Source organism: Anomaloglossus baeobatrachus, chromosome 4 (assembly GCF_048569485.1).
Source record: "Anomaloglossus baeobatrachus isolate aAnoBae1 chromosome 4, aAnoBae1.hap1, whole genome shotgun sequence".
Classification (NCBI taxonomy): Eukaryota; Metazoa; Chordata; class Amphibia; order Anura; family Aromobatidae; genus Anomaloglossus; species Anomaloglossus baeobatrachus.
In genome coordinates, this window is record NC_134356.1 from 302,967,030 (window position 1) to 302,989,543 (window position 22,514).

Below are 22,514 nucleotides of genomic sequence, written 5' to 3' on the forward strand. Positions count from 1 at the left end.
CACCTATAGCGCCACCTGGTGGAAAACAATGGAGTTAGCATTTTTTATCTCGAAAACGGAACGAGATAGAGAAAAAAGTGAATTACAAAGTTGTTGGGTATCATCAATTCAATACGAATCAACACCTTGTATTCAGTATATGTCCCTCATCCTGGTATAGCCCCCATCCTGCTATATACCGTCGTCCTGGCATATGGCCGCATCCTGCTATATACCCCATCCTGGCATATGGCCCCATCCTGCTATATACCTCCATCCTGCTAATATACCCCCATCCTGCTCATATATTCCCATCCTGCTCATATACCCCCATCTTGGTATACGGCCTGCATCCTGTGGCACATAAAAAAAAATAAACGTTCATAATCACCTTACCTCACTCCCTACAGCATCACTCCTCCGTCTGTGTCAGCAGCAGCGCTGTGTGGAGCCGTCACCATTCCCCTGCAGCATCGCGATGTCCTCCTGTCTGTGCCAGCCGCGGCTGCATGTGGACACGTGCGCACAGCGATGACGTCATCGCTGTGAGCACCGCTAGTCTCCACACAGCTGCCGCCAGCACAGACAGGAGGACATTGCGGTGCTGCAGGGATCGTGGCCGGTGAGTGTACTGATTCACTGCACCCCGCGCTGATGATGATGCGTGGGGGGCAGTGAATACAGCCGCACATGATCATTCCAGGCTGTATTTGCCAGAGGTGATCATGTGGGCAGGCTGTTTAATATGGACGCATTCCCTGCCCATCATCCCGCCCACCTGTCAGCATCGGCTTCAGCGCTGAGAGATGTTGGGCGTGCATATTAAATGAGCGGGTCCACATGGTCACGGCAGGCACTGCTACAGCCTGCTCGTGCCGCCGATGACCCACTCCAATGCAGCACCCTCATTCCCCGCAGCCCTACATTCAGACTATAAGACACACCCCCCACTTTCCCGCAACATTTGGGGGAAAAAAAGTGTGTCTTATAGTCCGAAAAATACGGTAACTTTGATGCTCAAAGTGGCCACCGTCAGCTGCAATGCACATCTGGACTCTGGACAGCATACTGTATCTTGCTGCACGTTGTGCAATATGGTAGGTGACACGTTCGCACAAGCATCTGTGATACGTCATAGATCCTGCAATGTTGGTGGAGGGGTCGCATACACCTGCTGTTTGATGTGACCTCATAGAAAGAAGTTCAATGGGGTCAGGTCAGGTGAGCGTGGAGGCCACTCCACGCAGCCACCATACCCAATGACTTGTAGGAAGGTCTCCATGAGGTATCGCTTCACGTCCACAGCCTTGTGAGTTTTACACGCTCTAATCATAGCATTTCTGTATGCAAGGTGTCGATTCGTATTGCATTGATGATGCCCTACAACTTTGTAATTCACTTTTTTTCTCACTTGCGTTGAACAGCATCCGTTGCATTGCGTTGTCTAACGGATGCGTTGCATATAATGGCACAACGGATGCAACGGATCGTACAAAACAACAGAATCTGCTTCTTTTTTTTTTATTTTATTACAGTTTTACCGGCGGCAGACTATTGTGAACGATCAGCCGATCACCCGGCTGCTGAGCGTTCTCAAAAGCCGGCTGCCGGGCGATCAGCTGATGGCTCTTAAAAGCCGGCTGGCGGGTGATCAGCTGACTGTTCTCAAAAGCCGGCTGCCGGGCGATCAGCTGATCGTTCGGCCACCGAGAGACAAATCAAAGTTTCTGTGATTAAAAAAAAAAAAAATAAAATGAGCATGCGCAGTGAAAAATAAAGGATTCCGACGCTCAAAAAACGCTACATGCTGCGTTACCTCCACCCGAACCCGACGGTCACCGACAAAACAACTGATGCGCCGCCGGGCGGATGCAACGCAAGACCATCCTTTGCAATCCGCCCTTAATAGAAGCCAATGAAGAATAAACGGATTCCTGCAACGGTTACCGTAATTCTTCAAGGCGGCTGATTGCAACGGATGCCGTTCAACGCAAGTGTGAAACTAGCCTTAACTAACCACCATAATAATAAAGTGCATTAGAGCAGATATAAACAGTCATGTGCATGTTTAAAGTGAAAAAAAAAAAGTATACGATCCGTGTCACCGGCACTAATATATATATATATATATATATATATATATATATATATATAAAATATGCCTTAGCTCTAACACTAGGGACATCTAGGGTTAGTAGGGAAAGACGATAAGGAGCGGGGGCGCCATTTATCGTACATAAAGTGCCCATTTAGAGGTTTCTAGGGCCATCCTACTGTACTTACTACAAACCTAATTTTGTCTCCCACCGGTATATTCTTCATATTAGGCCTTTATTTAGGATATTTCAATAATTAATGATAAAAGTCGCATTTAAGGGATATATTTTTTCATGAAAGCTGTGGTGTTATACATAGCTCATGAATTTGGAGCTCTTTATAACACCACGGCTTTCATGAAAAAATATATCCCTTAAATGCGACATTATATAATATGAACATGGAAGCAGGTTTACTTGTCCTCTAGTGATAATCTCCTGCTAATTAAACAGTGATTTTATCAAAACTACAGCAATTAGCTCAGTAAGTGACACATCGCTGGAATCTGGGTCTCTTGTCTACATTATGCTGCATTCAGATTAGGTGAAAAAACTTGGTGACATATTTCCTTTAAATGCATTGCTTTCAATATGCAAGTATATAGTGTAGACCAAGCAGCAGGGAAAAAAATCTTATGGTAATATGAAAGGTTCAAGTTTTTTTTTTGGGGGGGGGGGTGTTTACCATAATACATAAAATAACATAGTAATATTGAAAGAAAATCCTGGGTAGAGTATTGACAATTTCTCTGCCAATTTGACACTGACCAGTCCTAAGCAATCTGAAGCAAACTGGTTGCTAGGAACATACAGCCTGGATACCACTTTTAAATACTGGTTGTCAGGTAGTTTGTCCCTAGCAACCAGTCCACCTCAACTGACTCAGATGGTCAATTAACAGAGTAGTGCATTATTAATCAGATTTTTTTATATTAGGTGAAAAAAAAAGTGTCCCGATTTTCTTAATTTAATATTTAGGAAATGTAAACTATAAAATTGTAATTAGAAACAGCAGTGACATTAGTAATTCTTAAGATATAGCTGAGATCTGTTACTTTCAGTGCTGGGTTCTTATTAATAAAGCTTTTTTTAGGATATTGTTGGAGTGATTTAAAGGGCCCGCACATTTTCATGCAAATGTCTTAACAAGACCCTATTTTCTTCATGCACATAACGTATTAACCCTTCGCTACAGCGGCAGCGCTGCCAATGTGAATTCACCCTGTGCTTGCTATACATCCCACTTCCACATTGATTTTTGTTTTTTTTTGCTGTAAACAATCAACATTTCGCACTAAATACATTTTATTGTGTTGCAATATTTATTGCTGTTTTGTGCTTAGTATCTATTCAGAGCTTGGAAAAGAGCATCACGGCCCATGGGCATAACATAGACGTTGGCACAAAGGTTGGTAAGATATTACACTGAATGTCAGGGTTAGGAAACCATATATCCCAACTAAGCAGAGGAAGGTTGTGATCCCTTTTGGTATACCTTTTTCTTCCGCTATGAAACCATATATCCCATTAACACATGAAGAACAAACCCTCCGCCGATATCCCTATGGCTGTGCCCATGACTATGCTGCCAGCTGTCTACTTCATACAAAAAAGTGCTTGTGCCTTTACCGTAAACACGAGGACCCCGCAATCATCTCAGTAACAATATTTTGTCTGTACAGGTTACAAAAAAAGACAAGATCAATCGGATATCTTACAAGATGTGGTGTCCATGCCCATGTCATAACCCAACAGTAGGTTGTGTCACGGGGAATGTTCATTTAGTCGTCCCTATATTGTTCCCCGGCCGAGGACACATCTGCACACTCCTAAAGCCTTCCCTTGAGTCATGTTCCAATAACTCTGGGGTTTCTTCCAAAATTTGCCCCGGGATCCTAAAACTCAAAGTGCTTTGATTCACAAGCAGCTTCGAAGTAGAAGAAGTAGGAAAACTGTTTCTTCTCTCGACCACACAGCTAGTTCTTTGGAGAAACTGGAGGAAGTTCTCCTCGACGGATCCCTCATGGCTGGACAGGCCTAGCTGCTCATCCAATGACTGCTTTAGGAAACATTTTGGGATCCGGGCCAGCTCGGTTCTGATTTGCCTGTTCAGACAGCCGTAAAAGAATGGGTTGACCGTAAATGAGGTGTAGGCCAGCCATTTGACTATGTTCTCCCACTTGCTGCTTGGACCTTTATAGGAGCTGCTTCCTAGGGCATTGTGAACATGATACACAAAATAAGGGAACCAGCACATAATAAACTGTCCGCCAATGATCATGAGAGTAAAGGCCGCTTTTGCGCCGCCCAGTGTCCTGTCTGGCGATCCATGATGAGACCGGTTCCCTGGCACCATGTTGGTTTGGCTACCAGTGGAGTTGGACCTCTGGCGAGGACTTGCTGCCCAGGATGGTATAGGTCCATGCTGCATGGCAGCTATTCTGGCCACTTTAAAAACATTACAGTATACTGTCAGTATAATAACGAGGGGCAGCACAAAATAGACCAACACAAAGAAGGTCACAAACACTTTCTTGTGGCCTCCTGCATTCCTCTGCAGGGAGCAGCGGGTGGCATTCACCAGGGTGGCACTGCCCACATGGTGGGTCAGGAAGGGCACAGTGGAGGTGAGGGATGCCTGGAACCAGATGAACACCAGCACGGAGATGGCCAAGCCCAAGGTCATCTTCACTTCGTACCTCATGGGGTGCACGATGTAGTAGTAGCGCTCTATGTGGATGGCAGACACGGTGAGGATGGACGCGCTGCTCAGGCACACCTCCAGGGAGATGTAGGCTTGGCACAGGGTCTCACTGAAAGCCACCCAGCTGCCCACCATGCCCAGCGGCATCACAGTGATGGCAGCCAGGGCGTCTATAATGCACAGGTGCACCACGAAGAGGAATTTCCGGAGCCTCGGGGTCTTCAGGATGACCGCCGCCACCGCCACATTGCCAGCCACGGCCACCACGTCCAGCAGCAGCATCAGCAGCAGCCCGAGGTACCGAGGGATGCCCTCCGCAGTGCCCAGCCGGGACAGCCAGCCGGGCGAGCAGCCGGTGCTGCCGTTCACGCACGGGTCCTCCATCCCTGGCCCTGCTACCGGGGGAGCGATCCAATGCAGCAGCGCTCTGCCTGTGCTGGGCATGGTTCCCTCACTCCCCCGCAGCCTCCTCACCTGGAGGAGGACGCATCCCGCCGCCCGCTACCAATGCCGGACCGCTAACGATCCGCTGTCACAGGACGGGCTGCCGGAGGAGGAGGACGCCATCGCCGCTGACGTCAGGTGGCCGAGCCGACATTCCTCACATGTGCCAGTCTGGGGACAGGGCATAAGTGGCACCCACAGGCCATAAGGATGCGACTTTCAGCCATAAACACTCATGTTTCATCTGTGTGATTTCCGTATGCATACATGAACAGTGAATAACATATGCAATAAGTCTCCTAGGTAATAAAGGCAGTGTATGAAATCAGATGTGATGCCGTGCATCTGTTTGGGATACAATTCTTTGTGGGCACCCAGAAACTTCAATGGGCCAGTCCCTATTGAATAACATTGGTCCTAATGCTGTCTGTCAGATCTCAGCTACCTACACATAGTACTCAGACTGATAACATGGTCATGTGACAAATTTAAAGGGGCTGTCCACTACTCAGACAACCCCTTTGCATTCCCCATGTTTGCCTCTTATACTCACCTCCCATTCTGGTGCCGTTCCAGGGATGTCTGCACTCACGATCCCAGGGCTCACATGAGGCTGTGACGTCGCAGGAGCCACGCGCTCAGGGGTGGGATTCAGCCGGCTCTCTCCGGTTCAGCGGAACCGCTTGTTAAAATTGCAGCCGGTTCCCCAAGCAGCGCCCCAACCAGGTTCTGGACTCTCACCAATTTCAACTGAATGTGAAATATATCAATCTGCAGGCAGATTAGAGTATATATATATTTTTATTTCATTACAAAAGAACGGCCTTATGGAGGACATATGGGGCCCAATATGGATGACATGATGGCCAACATGGGGGATTATATGAGGACCAGGATGGATGACATATGGGGATTATATGTGGGGATTCCATGCCGACCAGGATAAAGGACATATGAGGGCCAGGATGGAGGATTATATGAGGACCAGGATGGACGACATATGATGGCCAAGTTGGGGGATTATATGGGGACCAGGATGGGGATTTATATGGGAACTAGGATGGATTAGATATGGGGACCAGGATGGATGAAATATGACGGCCAAGATGGGGGATTATATGGGGACCAGGATTGACGACATATGAGTACCAGGATGGGGTATTTTATGAGGACTAGGATGGATTACATATGGAGACTGTATGTGGGGGTTGCATGCTGACCAGGATAAAGGACATATGGGGACCAGTATCGGGGATTATATTAGGACCAGGATGGACATCATATGGGGATTGTATGTGGGGATTGCATGCTGACCAGGTTAAAGTACATATGAGGACCAGGATGGGGGATTATATGGGGACTAGGATGGATGATATATGGGGACCAGGATGGAGGAACATATGAGGACCAGGATGGGGGATTATATGGGGACTAGGATGGATTGCATATGGGAACCAGGATGGGGCACATTACTTCATAAATGGGTCAGGATGGAGGACAATACAGGAAGGGGTCCAGGATGGAGGAGTTTATTTCATGATCATTATTACAGAAGGGGGTCAGGATGGAGGAAATGTTTACATGATGGGGGCCATTATTGCAGAAGGGTGCCAGGATGATGGAAATTATTACAGGAAGGGGCCAGGATGGGTGACATAATTACTATATGGGGGCCAGAATGAGGAACATGGATTACTGATTTATGGTGGCAAGTGGGGGACATAATAATGTAAGGTGAAATTTGGGGATATTATCACTGTTGTGTTTTACTTTTGAGGATACTATTTTCCAAAGGAAACAAAAAGGGAGCTTTTTCTTCATTTCGCACAGTGTAGAAGTGGGGAAAATAAGTGGGAATGTGTTTTAGAAGCGATCTGTTATAGGTTCTTTTCTGCAGAGTCCTGACTGGAAGAAGTGATAATAGTCTGCGCCGGATGAAGAAAAGCAAAGATGAATGACTTCACCTAGAGACGTCACTGGTAAGTCAGTTTATTACCTGTACACTATACAGAGGTGTAATGACTGCGGTCGCAGAGGTCACCATCATGACCGGGCCCTCAGGGTTATGGGCTTGGCTCCCGCCCTGCAGATCAGCAGCTGGCTCCTCCCTGTGAGAGAGGAGCTGCGCTGTTCAGTGGCAGACCATGTGGCCACTATATGGCCCGTGAGTCAGGGAGGCCCGGTGTCAGCAATGGCGGCAGCACCGGGCCCCCCTCGCATGTCATCAGACACAGCAATGATGAAGCATCGAGCGGCGCACTCCACCCCATGCTTCATCATTCTTCCTCTGTGCCTGCGCTCGACGTCTCAGCATGGTGACATCACCACTGCGCGACTGCTTTGCTGAGATATGCAGAGCGGAGGACAGGAGGACGCTCTGACCGGAGCAGCGGGGAAATGAGAAGAGGTTAGTACTTGTTGTTTGTTTTTTTTTAATCAGTGAGTACACAGTGGGCAGAAGCCTATGGGGCTGCATTATACATGAAGGTCTATGGGGCTGCATTATACATGGAGGTCTATGGGGCTGCATTATACATGGAGGTCTATGGTGCTGCATAATACAACATGAAGGAAACCTTATACATGGACTATAGGGGTCCATTATACATGGAGGTCTATGTGCATTGTACATGGAGGAGTATGGGGCTGCATAATACAATATGAAGGTCAGTGGGGCTGCATTAAAATTCATATAGGACTATGGGGGCTGCATTATAATATATAGAGGTCTATGGTAGCTACCTTATACATGGACTATGGGGGTGTATTATAAAACATGGAGGACTATGGGGGTGCATTATAATATATGGAGGACTATGTGGTGCAGTATAATATATGGAGTAATATAGGGTGCATTATAATATATGGAGAACTATGGTGTGAGTTATAATACATGGACGAATATGGGAGTTGCATTATAATAATTGGAGGGTCATGAGGGCTCCTTTCTACATGGAGGACTATGGGAAATGCATTATAATACATGGAGAATTATGGGGTGCATTCTAATATATGAAAGGCTATGTTGGACCCTTTCTACTATATGGAAGTACAAGTGGAGGCCATCATTGCATTTGGAGAACTATATACAAGGGGGGACAAAGATGCAAGCATGGGATGGGAATGTTTTGTGCTGAGGGGAAAAGGCTTTTTCCCTTCGCACCCAGCTTTCCCATGCTCTGTTATACATCTCTCAGCACCCAGCTTTCCCATGCTCTGTTATGGGAAAGCTGGGTGCTGAGGGAAATATGTATAGCCGAGCATGGGGAAGCTGGGTGCTGAGGACAAGATGGATATCAGAACATAGGACAGCTGGGTGCTGGTGGAAAGAGGGATTTCAGATCATGGGAAACCTGGGTGCTGAGGGAAAGAGCCAAGTGTCAGCATCATTAACACGTACCCCGAGTGTCGGCGTCATTATCCTGTACCCCGAGTGCCGGTGTACGTGGGGTGGGCCCAGGTCCAAACTTTGCACCGGGGCCCATCAAACTCTAGTTACGCAACTGACACTATACACTTTTTTTCATAGACTTTGTAGGACACAGACTTTCCTGAGAATATATATATCAGGCTTTTTCGTGGTAGGAGTTAGATTTCCACAGGTTGTCCAATGAGATATTAATTATAATTGAATTCGGGTGTTGTCAGTCACTGTGTGATCGTGTCAAAGATATGTGTATATAATAGATTAGTCAGTATATGTTACTTCTATGATTAAAAGTGCTAAGCCCGCTTTACACGCTACAATATATCTTACGATGTGTCAGCGGGGTCACGTCGTAAGTGACGCACATCCGGCATCGTAAGTTACATTGCAGTGTGTGACAGGTACGTGCGATTGCAATTGAACGTTAAAACATTCATCGCATACACGTCGTTGAATCCTGACGAATTGCACGTCGGGTTGTTCAATGTTCCCGAGGCAGCACACATCGCAGTGTGTGACACCCCGGGAACGATGAACAGATCTTACCAGCGTCCTGCAGCTGCCGGCCGGTAATGCGGAAGGAAAGAGGTGGGTGGGATGTTTACGTCCTGCTCATCTCCGCCCCTCCGCTTCTATTGGCCGGCTGCCGCGTGACGTCGATGTGACGCCGAACGCCCCTCCCACTCCAGGAAGTGGACGTTCGCCGCCCACAGCAAGGTCGTATGGACGGGTAAATACGTGTGACGGGGGTTAATCGTTTGTGTGGCACGTTCAACAAATTGAACGTGCCACATATACGATGGGGGCGGGTACGATCGCATACGATATCGTATGCGAAATTGCAACGTGTAAAGCAGTCTTTAATCTCTCAAATAGCGTAAGGAATCAGGTGTTACTATTTTTTACTATTTTAAATATGCACCAATAAAGCTTTAGATTTTTTAAAGAGGAGACTTTCCATTTTTGCGAGTGCTAGATGTTTACCTTACTTCTTTCTTCCTACACTATACACTGCTTTATATATTCTATATACAGCGCTCCTGTGTATAATGTCACTGTTACATCAGTATATTACCTCTACACTATACACAGGGCTCCTGTGTATAATATCTCTTGTAAGTCAGAGTATTATCTATATACATTATATATGTATAATGTCACTAGTGATCCTTGTATTACCTTTACATTTTACATTATATACAGAATTCTTGTGTATAACAGGCTAAGGCTAGCAATTTGCCAAGGCCAGCAAATGCTCACTGGGCCGGCAGCATTAAAAGGCAAAGTTGACCGCCAGCCCTTTAAGACTCAGACGTCGAGCCTTGTGCGCATTGTGGCGGCCATTGCCTGTGTGTTCGCCACAGTGGCTGGTGTCAGAGGGAGCTCCGGCAGCCCACTTTGCTATTCAATGCCGCTGGACACCGGCCCTTTAAGACTCCGACGTAGAGCCCTGTATGCACCCTCACTCACTCTGACACTGGCCGGCGCGGTGTGCCCAGGGATCTTTCCGTCTTACACTGGCCAATACCAGCGTCATAATGTCTATTTGTGAGTGGAGTTTAGCCTCTCCTCACCAGTCCTGGGGATCTCACTCCTCTGCGTGCCCCATGCCCGTCGTCCATCTCCCTACACTCAATATATTATATAGGTGCTATTGCGACTGTTGTATTACAGTCATATGAAAAAGTTTGGGCACCCCTATTAATCTTAACCTTTTTTCTTTATAACAATTTGGATTTTTGCAACAGCTATTTCAGTTTCATATATCTAATAACTGATGGACTGAGTAATATTTCTGGATTGAAATGAGGTTTATTGTACTAACAGAAAATGTGCAATCCGCATTTAAACAAAATTTGACCGGTGCAAAAGTATGGGCACCTCAACATAAAAGTGACATTAATATTTTGTAGATCCACCTTTTGCAAAAATAACAGCCTCTAGTCGCTTCCTGTAGCTTTTAATGAGTTCCTGGATCCTGGATGAAGGTATATTTGACCATTCCTGTTTAAAAAACAATTCCAGTTCAGTTAAGTTTGATGGTCGCCGAGCATGGACAGCACGCTTCAAATCATCCCACAGATGTTCAATGATATTCAGGTCTGGGGACTGGGATGGCCATTCCAGAACATTGTAATTGTTCCTCTGCATGAATGCCTGAGTAGATTTTGAGCGGTGTTTTGGATCATTGTCTTGCTGAAATATCCATCCCCTGCGTAAGTTCAACTTCGTCACTGATTCTTGCACATTATTGTCAAGTATCTGCTGATACTGACTTGAATCCATGCGACCCTCAACTTTAACAAGATTCCTGGTGCCGGCATTGGCCACACAGCCCCAAAGCATGATGGAACCTCCACCAAATTTTACTGTGGGTAGCAAGTGCTTTTCTTGGAATGCCGTGTTTCTTTGCCTCCATGCATAACACATTTTTGTATGACCAAACAACTCAATCTTTGTTTCATCAGTCTACAGGACCTTCTTCCAAAATGTAACTGGCTTGTCCAAATGTGCTTTTGCATACCTCAGGTGACTCTGTTTGTGATGTTCTTGCAGAAACGGCTTCTTTCGCATCACTCTCCCATACAGCTTCTCCTTGTGCAACGTGCGCTGTATTGTTGACCGATGCACATTGACACCATCTGCAGCACGATGATGCTGCAGGTCTTTGGAGGTGGTCTGTGGATTGTCCTTGACTGTTCTCACCATTCTTCTTCTCTGCCTTTCTGATATTTTTCTTGGCCTGCTACTTCTGGGCTTAACAAGAACTGTACCTGTGTTCTTCCATTTCCTTACTATGTTCCTCACAGTGGAAACTGACAGTTTAAATCTCTGAGACAACTTTTTGTATCCTTCCCCTGAACAACTATGTTGAATAATCTTTGTTTTCAGATCATTTGAGAGTTGTTTTGAGGAGCCCATGATGCCACTCATCATAGGAGATTCAAATAGGAGAACAACTTGCAAGCGGCCACCTTAAATACCTTTTCTCATGATTGGATACACCTGCCTATGAAGTTCAAAGCTCAATGAGGTTACAAAACCAATTTTGTGCTTTAGTAAGTCAGTAAAAAGTAGTTAGGAGTGTTCAAATCAAGAAACTGATAAGGGTGCCCATACTTTTGCACCGGTCAAATTTTGTTTAAATGCGGATTGCACATTTTCTGTTAGTACAATAAACCTCATTTCAATCCAGAAATATTACTGAGTCCATCAGTTATTAGATATATGAAAATGAAATAGCTGTTGCAAAAACCCAAATTGTTATAAAGAAAAAAGGTTAACATTAATAGGGGTGCCCAAACTTTCTCATATGACTGTAACTAGATAATACTGTGATGGCTGGCAGTATCACCTATGTAATGTACATATAGCAGTCAGAGTATCACCTCCCTAATGTATATACAGCAGTCTATATACATTATTAAGGTGTTACTGTGACTACTGTATATACATTACATAAGTGATACTGTGACTGCTGTATATACATTACATAGGTGATACTGCGATTGCTCGCAGTATCCCCTAAAAATGTACATACAGCAGTTGCAGTGTAAATTATGTAATATTTATACAGCAGCCACAGTGTCACCTATATAATGTATACTAGATGGTGGCCCCATTCTAACGCATCAGGTATTGTAGAATTTATTGTCTAGTTAATTTATGATTTTTTTACTCCATCCTGGTATGTGCCCCCATCGTGGTGTAGCCACCATTCTGACATGTGTCCCCATCGTGGTATAGGTAGGATCCTTGTGTATGCAGCATGCTGGTCTGTGTCCCATCTGGGTATAGTCTCCATCCTTGTATGGCCCCCATACTGGTATGTGGGTTGATGCTGGTATGTGGCCCCATCCTGATATGTCGCCCCATCGTGGTATAGGCAGGATCCTTGTGTATGCAGCATCTTGGTCTGTGTCCCATCCGGGTATAGTCTCCATCCTTCTATGGCCCCCATCCTGGTATGTGGGTTGTTGCTGGTATGTGGCCCCATCCTGGTTTGTGTCCCCATCGTGGTATAGGCAGGATCCTTGTGTATGCAGAATCCTGGTCTGTGTCCCATCCTGGTATAGTCTCCATCTTCGTATGGCCCCCATCCTGGTATGTGGGTGTCTGTGTAGGGCGGTGTTTGTGTTGCATGGTGTGTCTGTATTGTGTTCTGTGTGTGTTGCGGTGCGTATGTATGGCGATGTGTGTGTGTTGTGGAGGGGTGTTTTGTGTGGTGTTTGTGTATTTGTCTGTGTGCCGCGGTGTGTGTGTGGGCGCGTGTGATTGTGGGGCGATGTGTGTCTGCGGGGGTGTTTGTGTGCGGCTGCGTGTGTCTGTGCCCGTGTGTGGGTGGTTGTGTGTGTGTGGGGGCGCGTTTGATATGAGCGGGGTTGTGTGTGTGTGCGCGGCAGTGTGTGTGTGGTGGTTTGTGTGTGCCGGTGTGTGTGTGTTTGTGTTGGGCTGTGTGGGAGTCGTGGTGTGTGTGTGTGTATGTGGCTTCATTTCCTGCTGGCCATGAATAGTAATGATTGGCTCATGAGCACTCTGGGATGCAGCTCTCCCACTAACCACCCATGAATGCAGGGGAAGCACATGGCTACTTAAATATTAACACTGCAGTGAATGTTAAGTAGCCGCCTATGAATAGTAATGAGCGGCTAATGAATAGTAATGAGCGGCTCGTTAACATTCACAGCAGTGTTAATATTTAAGTAGCTATATGCTTCCCCTGCATTTATCCTTGGTTAGTGGGAGAGCTGCGTCCCGGAGTGCTGGGGTCCTAGTGCGCCACAGCTGCGTCTCCTCCTGTCCCCGTCCCTATGTATGTCTCTGTGGCGTGGGGAAGCCCTGCGATGCCGCAGCTGCGTCTCATCCAGTCCTTGTCACTCTGTGTGTCTCTGTTGCGCGGGGAAGCCCTACGATGCCGCAGCTGCGTCTCCTCCGGTCCCCGTCCCTCTGTGTCTCTGTGGTGTAGTTGGGTCACTGACCTGTGCTTTGGGGCCTCCTGTGGGTCGGGGCTTACTGTGCTCCATCGCGTCGGGTGTAGGGAGCTTCCATGGTGGTGTCCCTTGTACCTGTCCGCCGCCTGCGTCATGGCATTGTCAGGGTTTCTGCGAGTGGGCTAGTCCTAATTGAGCGGTGGTCGCTGCTGATTGGATGTGGGTAGAGTAAGGTGTGGGTGTGTGGGAGATGTGATGCAGGGCCGCTGCTGATTGGGTGAGGTGGAGTGAGGGGTGGGTGTGTTAGGGGGTGTTCGGCCTGTTGGAGCTGTGTGGGCGTGGTTTAGGCGGTTTCAGCATATGACGTCATTTCTTGGACAGACAGAGAGACAAAATAGGGCAATTATATATATAGATACAGTGGGGGGAAAAGTATTTAGTCAGCCCCCAATTGTGCAAGTTCTCTCACTTAAAAAGATGGGAGAGGCCTGTATTTGACATCATAGGTAGACCACAACTATGAGGGGCAAAATGAGAAAACAAATCCAGAAACTCACCTTGTCTGATTTGGCAAGATTTTTATTTGCAAATTATGGTGGAAAATAAGTATTTGGTCAATAACAAAAGTTCATCTCAATATTTTGTTATATATCCTTTGTTGGCAATGACAGAGGTCAAACGTTTTCTGTAAGTCTTCACAAGGTTGACATACTTGGTTGTATGTTGACCGATTCCTCCATGCAGATCTCCTCTAGAGCAGTAATGTTTTGGACCTGTCATTGGGCAACACAGACTTTCAACTCCCTCCAAAGGTTTTCAATGTGGTTGAGATCTGGAGACTGGCTAGGCCACTCCAGGACCTTCCTATGCTTCTTACGAAGACACTCCTTTGTTGCCCTGGCGGTGTGCTTGGGATCATTATCATGCTGAAAGACCCAGCTCTCAACTTTGTAAGTGGGAGAACTTGCACAATTGGTGGCTGGCTAAATACTTTTTTTCCCCACTGTATAGCAGTCTAACTCCTATGTAATGTACATACAGTAGTCACAATGTGGTATATATGCAACAGCTGAGGTGTCTCCTATATGATGCACCTTATATACATATAGTGTTCAATTGAAATACTATGTCCCAAGAATGACAAAAGTATTTTAGGAGTGATACCTTTATAGGCTAACCAGAAAAATTATATTAGCAACCTTTCAGAGCAGAAAGGCTCCTTCTTCAGGCTGTTTACAAATGAATTACTGAGACCAAATCACAACATTTAAATGAATGTTACAACAGGACATGGGAAAGATGATGCCTCCTAAAGATAAGCCAAGAAAACCAAATTAACTTTTTTCTTAGAAATGCAGATGAGTTGGAAGTGGTCTGTTCAGATCACTTCTGAGGTTCTTCTGGTGGAGGTGTGAAGTGTGTCCATGTAGTGAGTCATAAAACCAGGTGTTAAATTGAGTCCTTTTGTTAAAGATCCAAACATAAAGGTATGACTCCTAAAATACTTTTGTCATTCTTGGGACATAGTATTTCAATTGATTTTTCTGGTTAACACGGTACTACAATATTACCCTGTATTGCACATTGTAAGTATACATATAGTGGGGAATCTACACTACATACACTGGCACATCTCTACACTGTGCAGTAAGTACACAGCTCCACACTATCTATATATATAATTGCCTTATTCTGGCTGTCTGTCTGTCTGTCTGTCTTGCTCTAAAATTGTGTCACGGTGAGTGTCATTACAGTGACAACCGTCTGATTGGCCGCTGGGCTCGGCCTGGCCCCCCCCCACGGATTGGTCGCTCGCCTCGGCCTGGCCCCGCCCTCCGCATGGATTGACCGCTCGCCCTGGCCCTCCGCACGCATCGCCAGACATAACCTTGCGATGCTGGGATCGTGACGGAGCCGGTGAACGCTGGTAACTATTATACACATCGGGTAACTAAGGTCCCTTGGTTACCCGATGTGTATCATAGTTACCAGTGTACACCGGCTCCGTCACGATCCCAGCAGCGCCAGACATACCCTTGCAATGCTCTGATCGTGACGGAGCCGGTGAACGCTGGTAACCATTATACACATCGGGTAACTAAGGTCCCTTAGTTACCCGATGTGTATCATAGTTACCAGTGTACACCGCCTCCGTCACGATCCCAGCAGCGCCAGACATAACCTTGCAATGCTGGGATCGTGACGGAGCCGGTGAACGCTGGTAAGCATTATACACATCGGGTAACTAAGGTCCCTTTGTTACCCGATGTGTATCATAGTTACCAGCGTACACCGGCTCCCGGTACACATGTGCAGGGAGCCGGCATTATACTCCTCTCCCCCCAGGACTACTCCTCCTATTATAGTCCTCCTATTATACTCCTCTCTGAGTATAATAGGAGAACTATTATAGCATGGGGGATGGAGCACGATGGGGAGTGCGCAGCATGGGGGATGGAGCACGATGGGGTGCGCAGCATGGGGGATGTAGCACGATGGGGGGTGCGCAGCATGGGGGATGTAGAACGATGGGGAGTGCGCAGCATGGGGGATGGAGCACGATGGGGAGTGTGCAGCATGGGGGTTGGAGCACGATGGGGGGTGCGCAGCATGGGTGATGGAGCACGATGGGGGGTGCGCAGCATGGGGGATGGAGCACGATGGGGGGTGCGCAGCATGGGGAATGGAGCACGATGGGGAGTGCGCAGCATAGAGGATGGAGCACGATGGGGAGTGCGCAGCATGGGGGATGGAGCACGATGGGGGTGCGCAGCATGGGGGATGGAGCACAATGGGGGGTGCGCAGCATGGGGGATGTAGCACGATGGGGAGTGTGCAGCATGGGGGATGGAGCATGATGGGGGGTGCGCAGCATGGGGGATGGAGCACGATGGGGCGTGCACAGCATGGGGGATGGAGCACGATGGGGGGTGCGCAGCATGGGGGATGGAGCACGATGGGGAGTGCGCAGCATGGAGGATGGAGCACGATGGGGAGTGCGCAGCATGGGGGATGGAGCACGATGGGGAGTGCGCAGCATGGGGGATGGAGCACGATGGGGGGTGCGCAGCATGGGGGATGGAGCACGATGGGGGGTACACAGCATGGGGGATGGAGCACGATGAGGGGTGGGCAGCATGGGGGGTGGAGCACGATGGGGGGTGCGCAGCATGGGGGATGGAGCACGATGGGGGGTGCACAGCATGGGGTATGGAGCACGATGGGGGGTGCGCATCATGGAAGATGGAGCACGATGGGGGGTGTGCACGATGGGGGGTGAGCAGCATAGAGGATGGAGCACGATGGGGGTGCGCAGCATGGGGGATGGAGCACGATGGGGAGTGCGCAGCATGGGGGATGGAGCACGATGGGGAGTGCGTAGCATGGGGATGGAGCACGATTGGAGTGCGCAGCATGGGGGATGGAGCACGATGGGGGTGCGCAGCATGGGGGATGGAGCACGATGGGGAGTGCACAGCATGGGGGATGGAGCACGATGGGGAGTGCGCAGCATGAGGGATGGAGCACGATGGGGGTGCACACCTCCCCCCAAAACACACACCGCCACACGCGCACCGCACAACACACCACACACACACATTAGGAACCACAAACACCGCCCTACACAGACACCCACAAAAACAGACAACGCCGCACACACACAACACCCAACACACAAACACCGCAGCATACACAAATATACGCACATACCGCGCAACACACACACATTGCACAAAACATACCTCCCCCCAAAACACACACGCACCCCACACCCACACAAACCGCGCAACACACACACACAACGCTACAGACACACAGCGCTCTACAAACAACGCAACACACAAACAACACCGCTCTCACCCCCCGCCACACCCAGACAACACCCAGAACATGTACAGCGCCCTACACAAACACTTGGTAACTACACACAACATCTATATATATATATAACAAAAATCATACATTAACTGCACAATACGTAAATTCTAGAATACCCGATGCGTAGAATCGGGCCACCTTCTAGTATTCCATAACACAGTAAACACAGTATATCATGTGGAGCTGGGAATATAATAATTTGTAGCATACAGCATATTATGGAGCTGTGTATGTTGTGCATACTTTTCCTGTCTTGTATATGTAGCGCCCCACGGGGGGGGCCAGCAGGGGTACCGTCACCGGGCCAGTGGTATTTTGGGGTTACTGTGACTGGTCTGACCCGGCTCCGTGGCCCCGTCAGCTACATGAAAATAGGGTGCATGGGGGATGGGGGTTTTGCTTTGCAGAGGCACCCGTGGTGATCGTCCAGTGATCAGCCGCCGGTGGGAGATGTTGCTCTTCCCCGGGGCTCATGTTACCGCAGCTCAGATAGTCCAGCTCCCCACAGGTGGAACGAGCCCCAGGGAGGATGGTGGCAGCGGGGGGAAGGGCCGTTGGTGCCGAAGCAAGGGGCGACGGCGCTGGTAATAAGTGGCTGAGGCAGCGGTTGCCTGTCCAGGTATTTTACTCACAGTTCTTAGGATACTGCTCAGGGTACCGGTCACTGCCGTGCTGAGCTCCGGCCAATCCCGGATGTATCAGAGGTGGTTACCACCAGTGTTTTGGAGCGTGTGAGATCTTCCTCCTTGCTCCTTGTAGTGTGGATCCACGTGGCGTGATGCTACTTGGGGACCCACGTTTCCTTAACTTTAGTTACCATCCCGTTCGCAGGCAGTGCAAAACATTATGGGCCCGACCGTGGTCTTGACTCCTGTCTCTATATGCTGCTGTGCCCCAGGATCTCTGTGGTGGTGGGCAATGGGACATGAAATTCTCCTTTCCTGCAGATTCTGGTAGTCCAACGTGGTGTATGTTCTACGCTAGGGCTCTGCACCCTGCCGGCGTCGGTCCCAAAGGGGCTGTTGGAGTTCACCCTCTGGCTAGCATGTTGCTCCTCTGTCTCACCAGCTACACCTGGTCGTCTCCTGTTTCTCCCAGTCTGCCTGGTCCTTTCCAGTCTGCCCAGTCCTTTCCAGTCTGCCCGATCCTAACGGAGGGAGCTCTGAAGCACGCCCCTTCACCGCCGTGGTCCTACAAGGCCTGCCATATCTTGGCACTCTCCTTTTCTCCTTCCCCGGGATAGCTCTTAAGTACACCCCTCAATGACCTGGTTTCTCCTGCATCTCAGACTGTTCTGAAGTGATTTCCTGTGTGTTCTGTAACTTCCTCAGTCAGCCTCCACTTTCCTGATGATTCACCCTGCTCGGGAAAAACCCATTGCTATGGTGACCACCTGTGTTGTGTAACTGCTGGCTGGCTGTGTTGTGTAAGCCTTGAGCACAGGATGTTGTGTAACCTATGAACACCAGTGGTTAACCTCTTCTTACCCGGGATAAGTACTGCACCGTAAGGCAGATGCAATACCTTGTGGCGATTGAAGCCTCAGGGACACCACATATACATGGTGTAACTCTCAAATTCTCAGTATCTGCTCTCACTATGTGCATATACATATATATAATATGTAGCACTCCTATTAATTGCGAAAAAGTGGTCTCTATATTAGCCAACATTTTGGTTCTATAACAGAACATTTCTCTGTTATGGAACTGAAATGTTGCCTGATAGGCTAACATAGAGTCCACTTTTCGCATTTAATCTGTGTGTTGCTGTTTTCTTTTTATAAATTCACTGGACCTATTGGTATGTGTCCATACAACGCTGCACCCGCTGGTTAAGAGTTGGTGCTGCTCAGTTACAATATAAAGTATAGCTGAGCAGCATAGTTTGATGTAAATCTAAGTATCTGTATATATACACTTCTGTCCTATATACTGGGTGTAATTATTAGAATCTGTATTGAGCTAGGTTCATGCGACAGTGTAAAAAAAATAGGCCAATATTCATCCAGAAAAATGGGACAATTTTTTTCTCACTTGCAATGCGTTGTGTTTTTCTCAGCAGCTATTAAGCATTTACAGGACCATTTACAGTTTTAGAATGCTGTATACAGTGTGTCCAGCCATATCCTGTCACCGCCATTAACTTGAGAATGGCGGCAGCTATAGGCATAGAAGTGGTGTCTAGGTATAGTAAGTAGCCATGCGCTACGCAATGAAACCACCTATAGCGCCACCTGGTGTAAAACAACGGAGTTAGCATTTTTATCTCGAAAACGGAACTAGATAGAGAAAAAAGTGAATTACAAAGTTGTAGGGCATCATCAATTCAATACGAATCGGCTTGAATGAGTGAGTTTCATCCAATTTCAGAGTCAAATTGTGACATGCTGCAATTTTTTTTCTCACATCAAATCAGTATGAGAAAAAAAAATGATCTGGGCTGTCTCATTGAATAACACAGGTCAAAGTGCTATCCGATAACAAAAATCAGATAGCACACACAGTTTATGTGCACAAACCTTTATTCTGTGTGTATACAGTATACACTGCACAGTACCACTTCTCTTGTCCTATATACTGGGCGTAATTCTCAGTATTTGTATTATTCTGGATCTTTACAGTGCATAGTACCCCTTCTAATCCCTGCCTAACTGTCCCTGTATCTAGTAGCATACATAAAGAGATCTTTAGAAAAAGTATTTCTGAAGATCTTTTACCGTATGCTAATGAACGAGAGTACTAATCCCCTGGGCGTTGCTTCCTTTGCTAGTTGGCTCCATTAGCATGTTAGTACGCCCCTGTGGGTGTGCTAACATGCTAATGAATGTGCAGTGTCAGAGGATGAACTCACTCACCTCTCCGCTGCCATCACCAATCGACACTGGATTTCCGGAGTTTGGGTCATGGGCACTTTGAAGCCGGGTGTACACCTCCAGGCTTCAAACTGAAGTAGTGTGCATGACCAAAAGTCCAGGATTATGCGTACTGAGCCGAAATCCAGTGTCGGGTGCCGATGCCAGCGGAGAGGTGAGTGAGATCATCATCTGACGCTCTGCATTCATTAGCATGTTAGCGCGCCTACAGGGGCGTACTAACATGACAATGGAGCAAACTAGTATGGCTAAGCAACGCCCAGGGGACTAGTCTCTGGCCTCATTAGCATACGGTAAAAGATCTTTAGAAATATGTTTTCTAAAGATCTTTGTATCTATGCTAGTGTATACAGGGACGGTTAGGCATAGATTAGCAATATGCACCCAGAACTGCTCATGGTCCTGGATGTATATTGCACCTGAGAGGTTCCCTTTAAATTCAAGGGTTTTTCTCAAAGTTTGTTAAAAATTTCATCAGTATCTCAGGTCCATGTTAAAATCCAGTGGACGGCAGTACAACAAGGACCTGTTTCGGACTGTGTGTCCTTATTCTCTCTCGATACATTAACAAATGGATACACAGATAAAAACATATGCAACCGGATGTGAGACAAACAAGAAACCCAGGTGAGTATGAATCTAATCATGCAAATGCAGTTTTACCAATGGCGGCATTCATTAAAGGCAAAAAATCTAATCATACATATATAGTATTACTGAAAATGGCATTCAATAAACATACATTGATTCATTTTTTATGTTCATACCCAGAGGAGTTCTTGTTTCCATTAACAATATCCATTTATTTTTTCTATTGCATAAAATATCTTTTAAATCACCACCCCTCTTTGGCAGGGAAACCTTTTCAACTGCATTAACCCTTAGGCCATGTGCGCACGTAAGTGCGTTCTGCACCACAGCGTAAAGTCACTGGTTGTGCGATTCAGAACACAGCTGAAAAGCTCCATTCTGAAAGTTTGGTATCTGCAGAATTCCAGCAGATTTTGTGTGTTCTGGATGCTGCCTCTCCCATAGACAGAGTGGAGAAAGCATCCAGAATGCACAAAACAATTGACATGTTACTTATTTGAATGCAGCGTTTTGACAGCATGCAAAACGCTGCGTTCTAAAAAGCAACGTGAGGATGGATTTTGCACAATCTATATAGATTGTGCTGGGGACAAAGGACACATGCATTTACGCTGCGGTGCAGAACGCAGCGTAAAAGCATGTAATTATGCCACGAGCGCACATGGCCTTAAACTATCACAGTTGGCATTGTGTATTTTAAGGAAATGTGATGCACCTGATAAACCTTTTGTAGTGACATTTTTGGCATCATATACAGTACAGACCAAAAGTTTGGACAACCTTCTCATTCAAAGAGTTTTCTTTATTTTCATTACTCTAAAAATTGTAGATTCACATTGAAGACATCAAAACTATGAATGAAAACGTGGAATGAAATACTTAAAAAAGTGTGAAACAACTGAAAATATGTCTTATATTCTAGGTTCTGCAAAGTAGCCACCTTTTGCTTTGCTTACTGCTTTGCACACTCTTGGCATTCTCTTGATGAGCTTCAAAAGGTAGTCACCGTAAATGGTCTTCCAACAGTCTTGAAGGAGTTCCCAGAGATGCTTAGCACTTGTTGGCCCTTTTGCCTTCACTCTGCGGTCCAGCTCACCCCAAACCATCTCGATTGGGTTCAGGTCTAGTGATTGTGGAGGACAGGTCATCTGGCGTAGCACCCCATCACTCTCTTTCTTAGTCAAATAGCCCTTACACAGCCTGGAGATGTGTTTGGGGGTCATTTCCTGTTGAAAAATAAATGATGGTCCAACTAAACGCAAACTTCTTTTTGAATACACACGATGTGGTGATTTTAGTGTTGATAATGTAGCGGCACAAGCCGCATGTTTTTATACCACATCTGTACGATCCCACAGATGGTAGTCAGGTATTTTTATTATCACTCTTTTTGGATTTGTTGGTGTGATCGCTTGGGAAAATAATCCCTCCCAGGGTTATGCTTCTTTTAGAAACAAATCTGACACCCAGATCCAAGATGTTTTTTAAGGTGTCATTGGCTGAAAGAACGTGAAGGTATTTTTTGACAATGCCCCCAATATTAAAGTATTTGTTCTTGAACTTAGTGGTGAACACTACTGAAGGTTTT

The 22,514-nt window shown here is 46.9% G+C and overlaps 1 protein-coding gene across 1 annotated transcript; it reads right to left on the bottom strand.

The window, feature by feature from the left end:
- Positions 1-3,029: 3,029 nt before the first annotated feature.
- LOC142301489 (G-protein coupled receptor 61-like) lies at positions 3,030-5,449 on the bottom strand. The gene has a single exon (XM_075342487.1). It carries the CDS (start codon positions 5,221-5,223, stop codon positions 3,853-3,855), a length of 1,371 nt encoding a protein of 456 aa, XP_075198602.1. The 5' UTR covers positions 5,224-5,449; the 3' UTR covers positions 3,030-3,852.
- Positions 5,450-22,514: the final 17,065 nt, after the last annotated feature.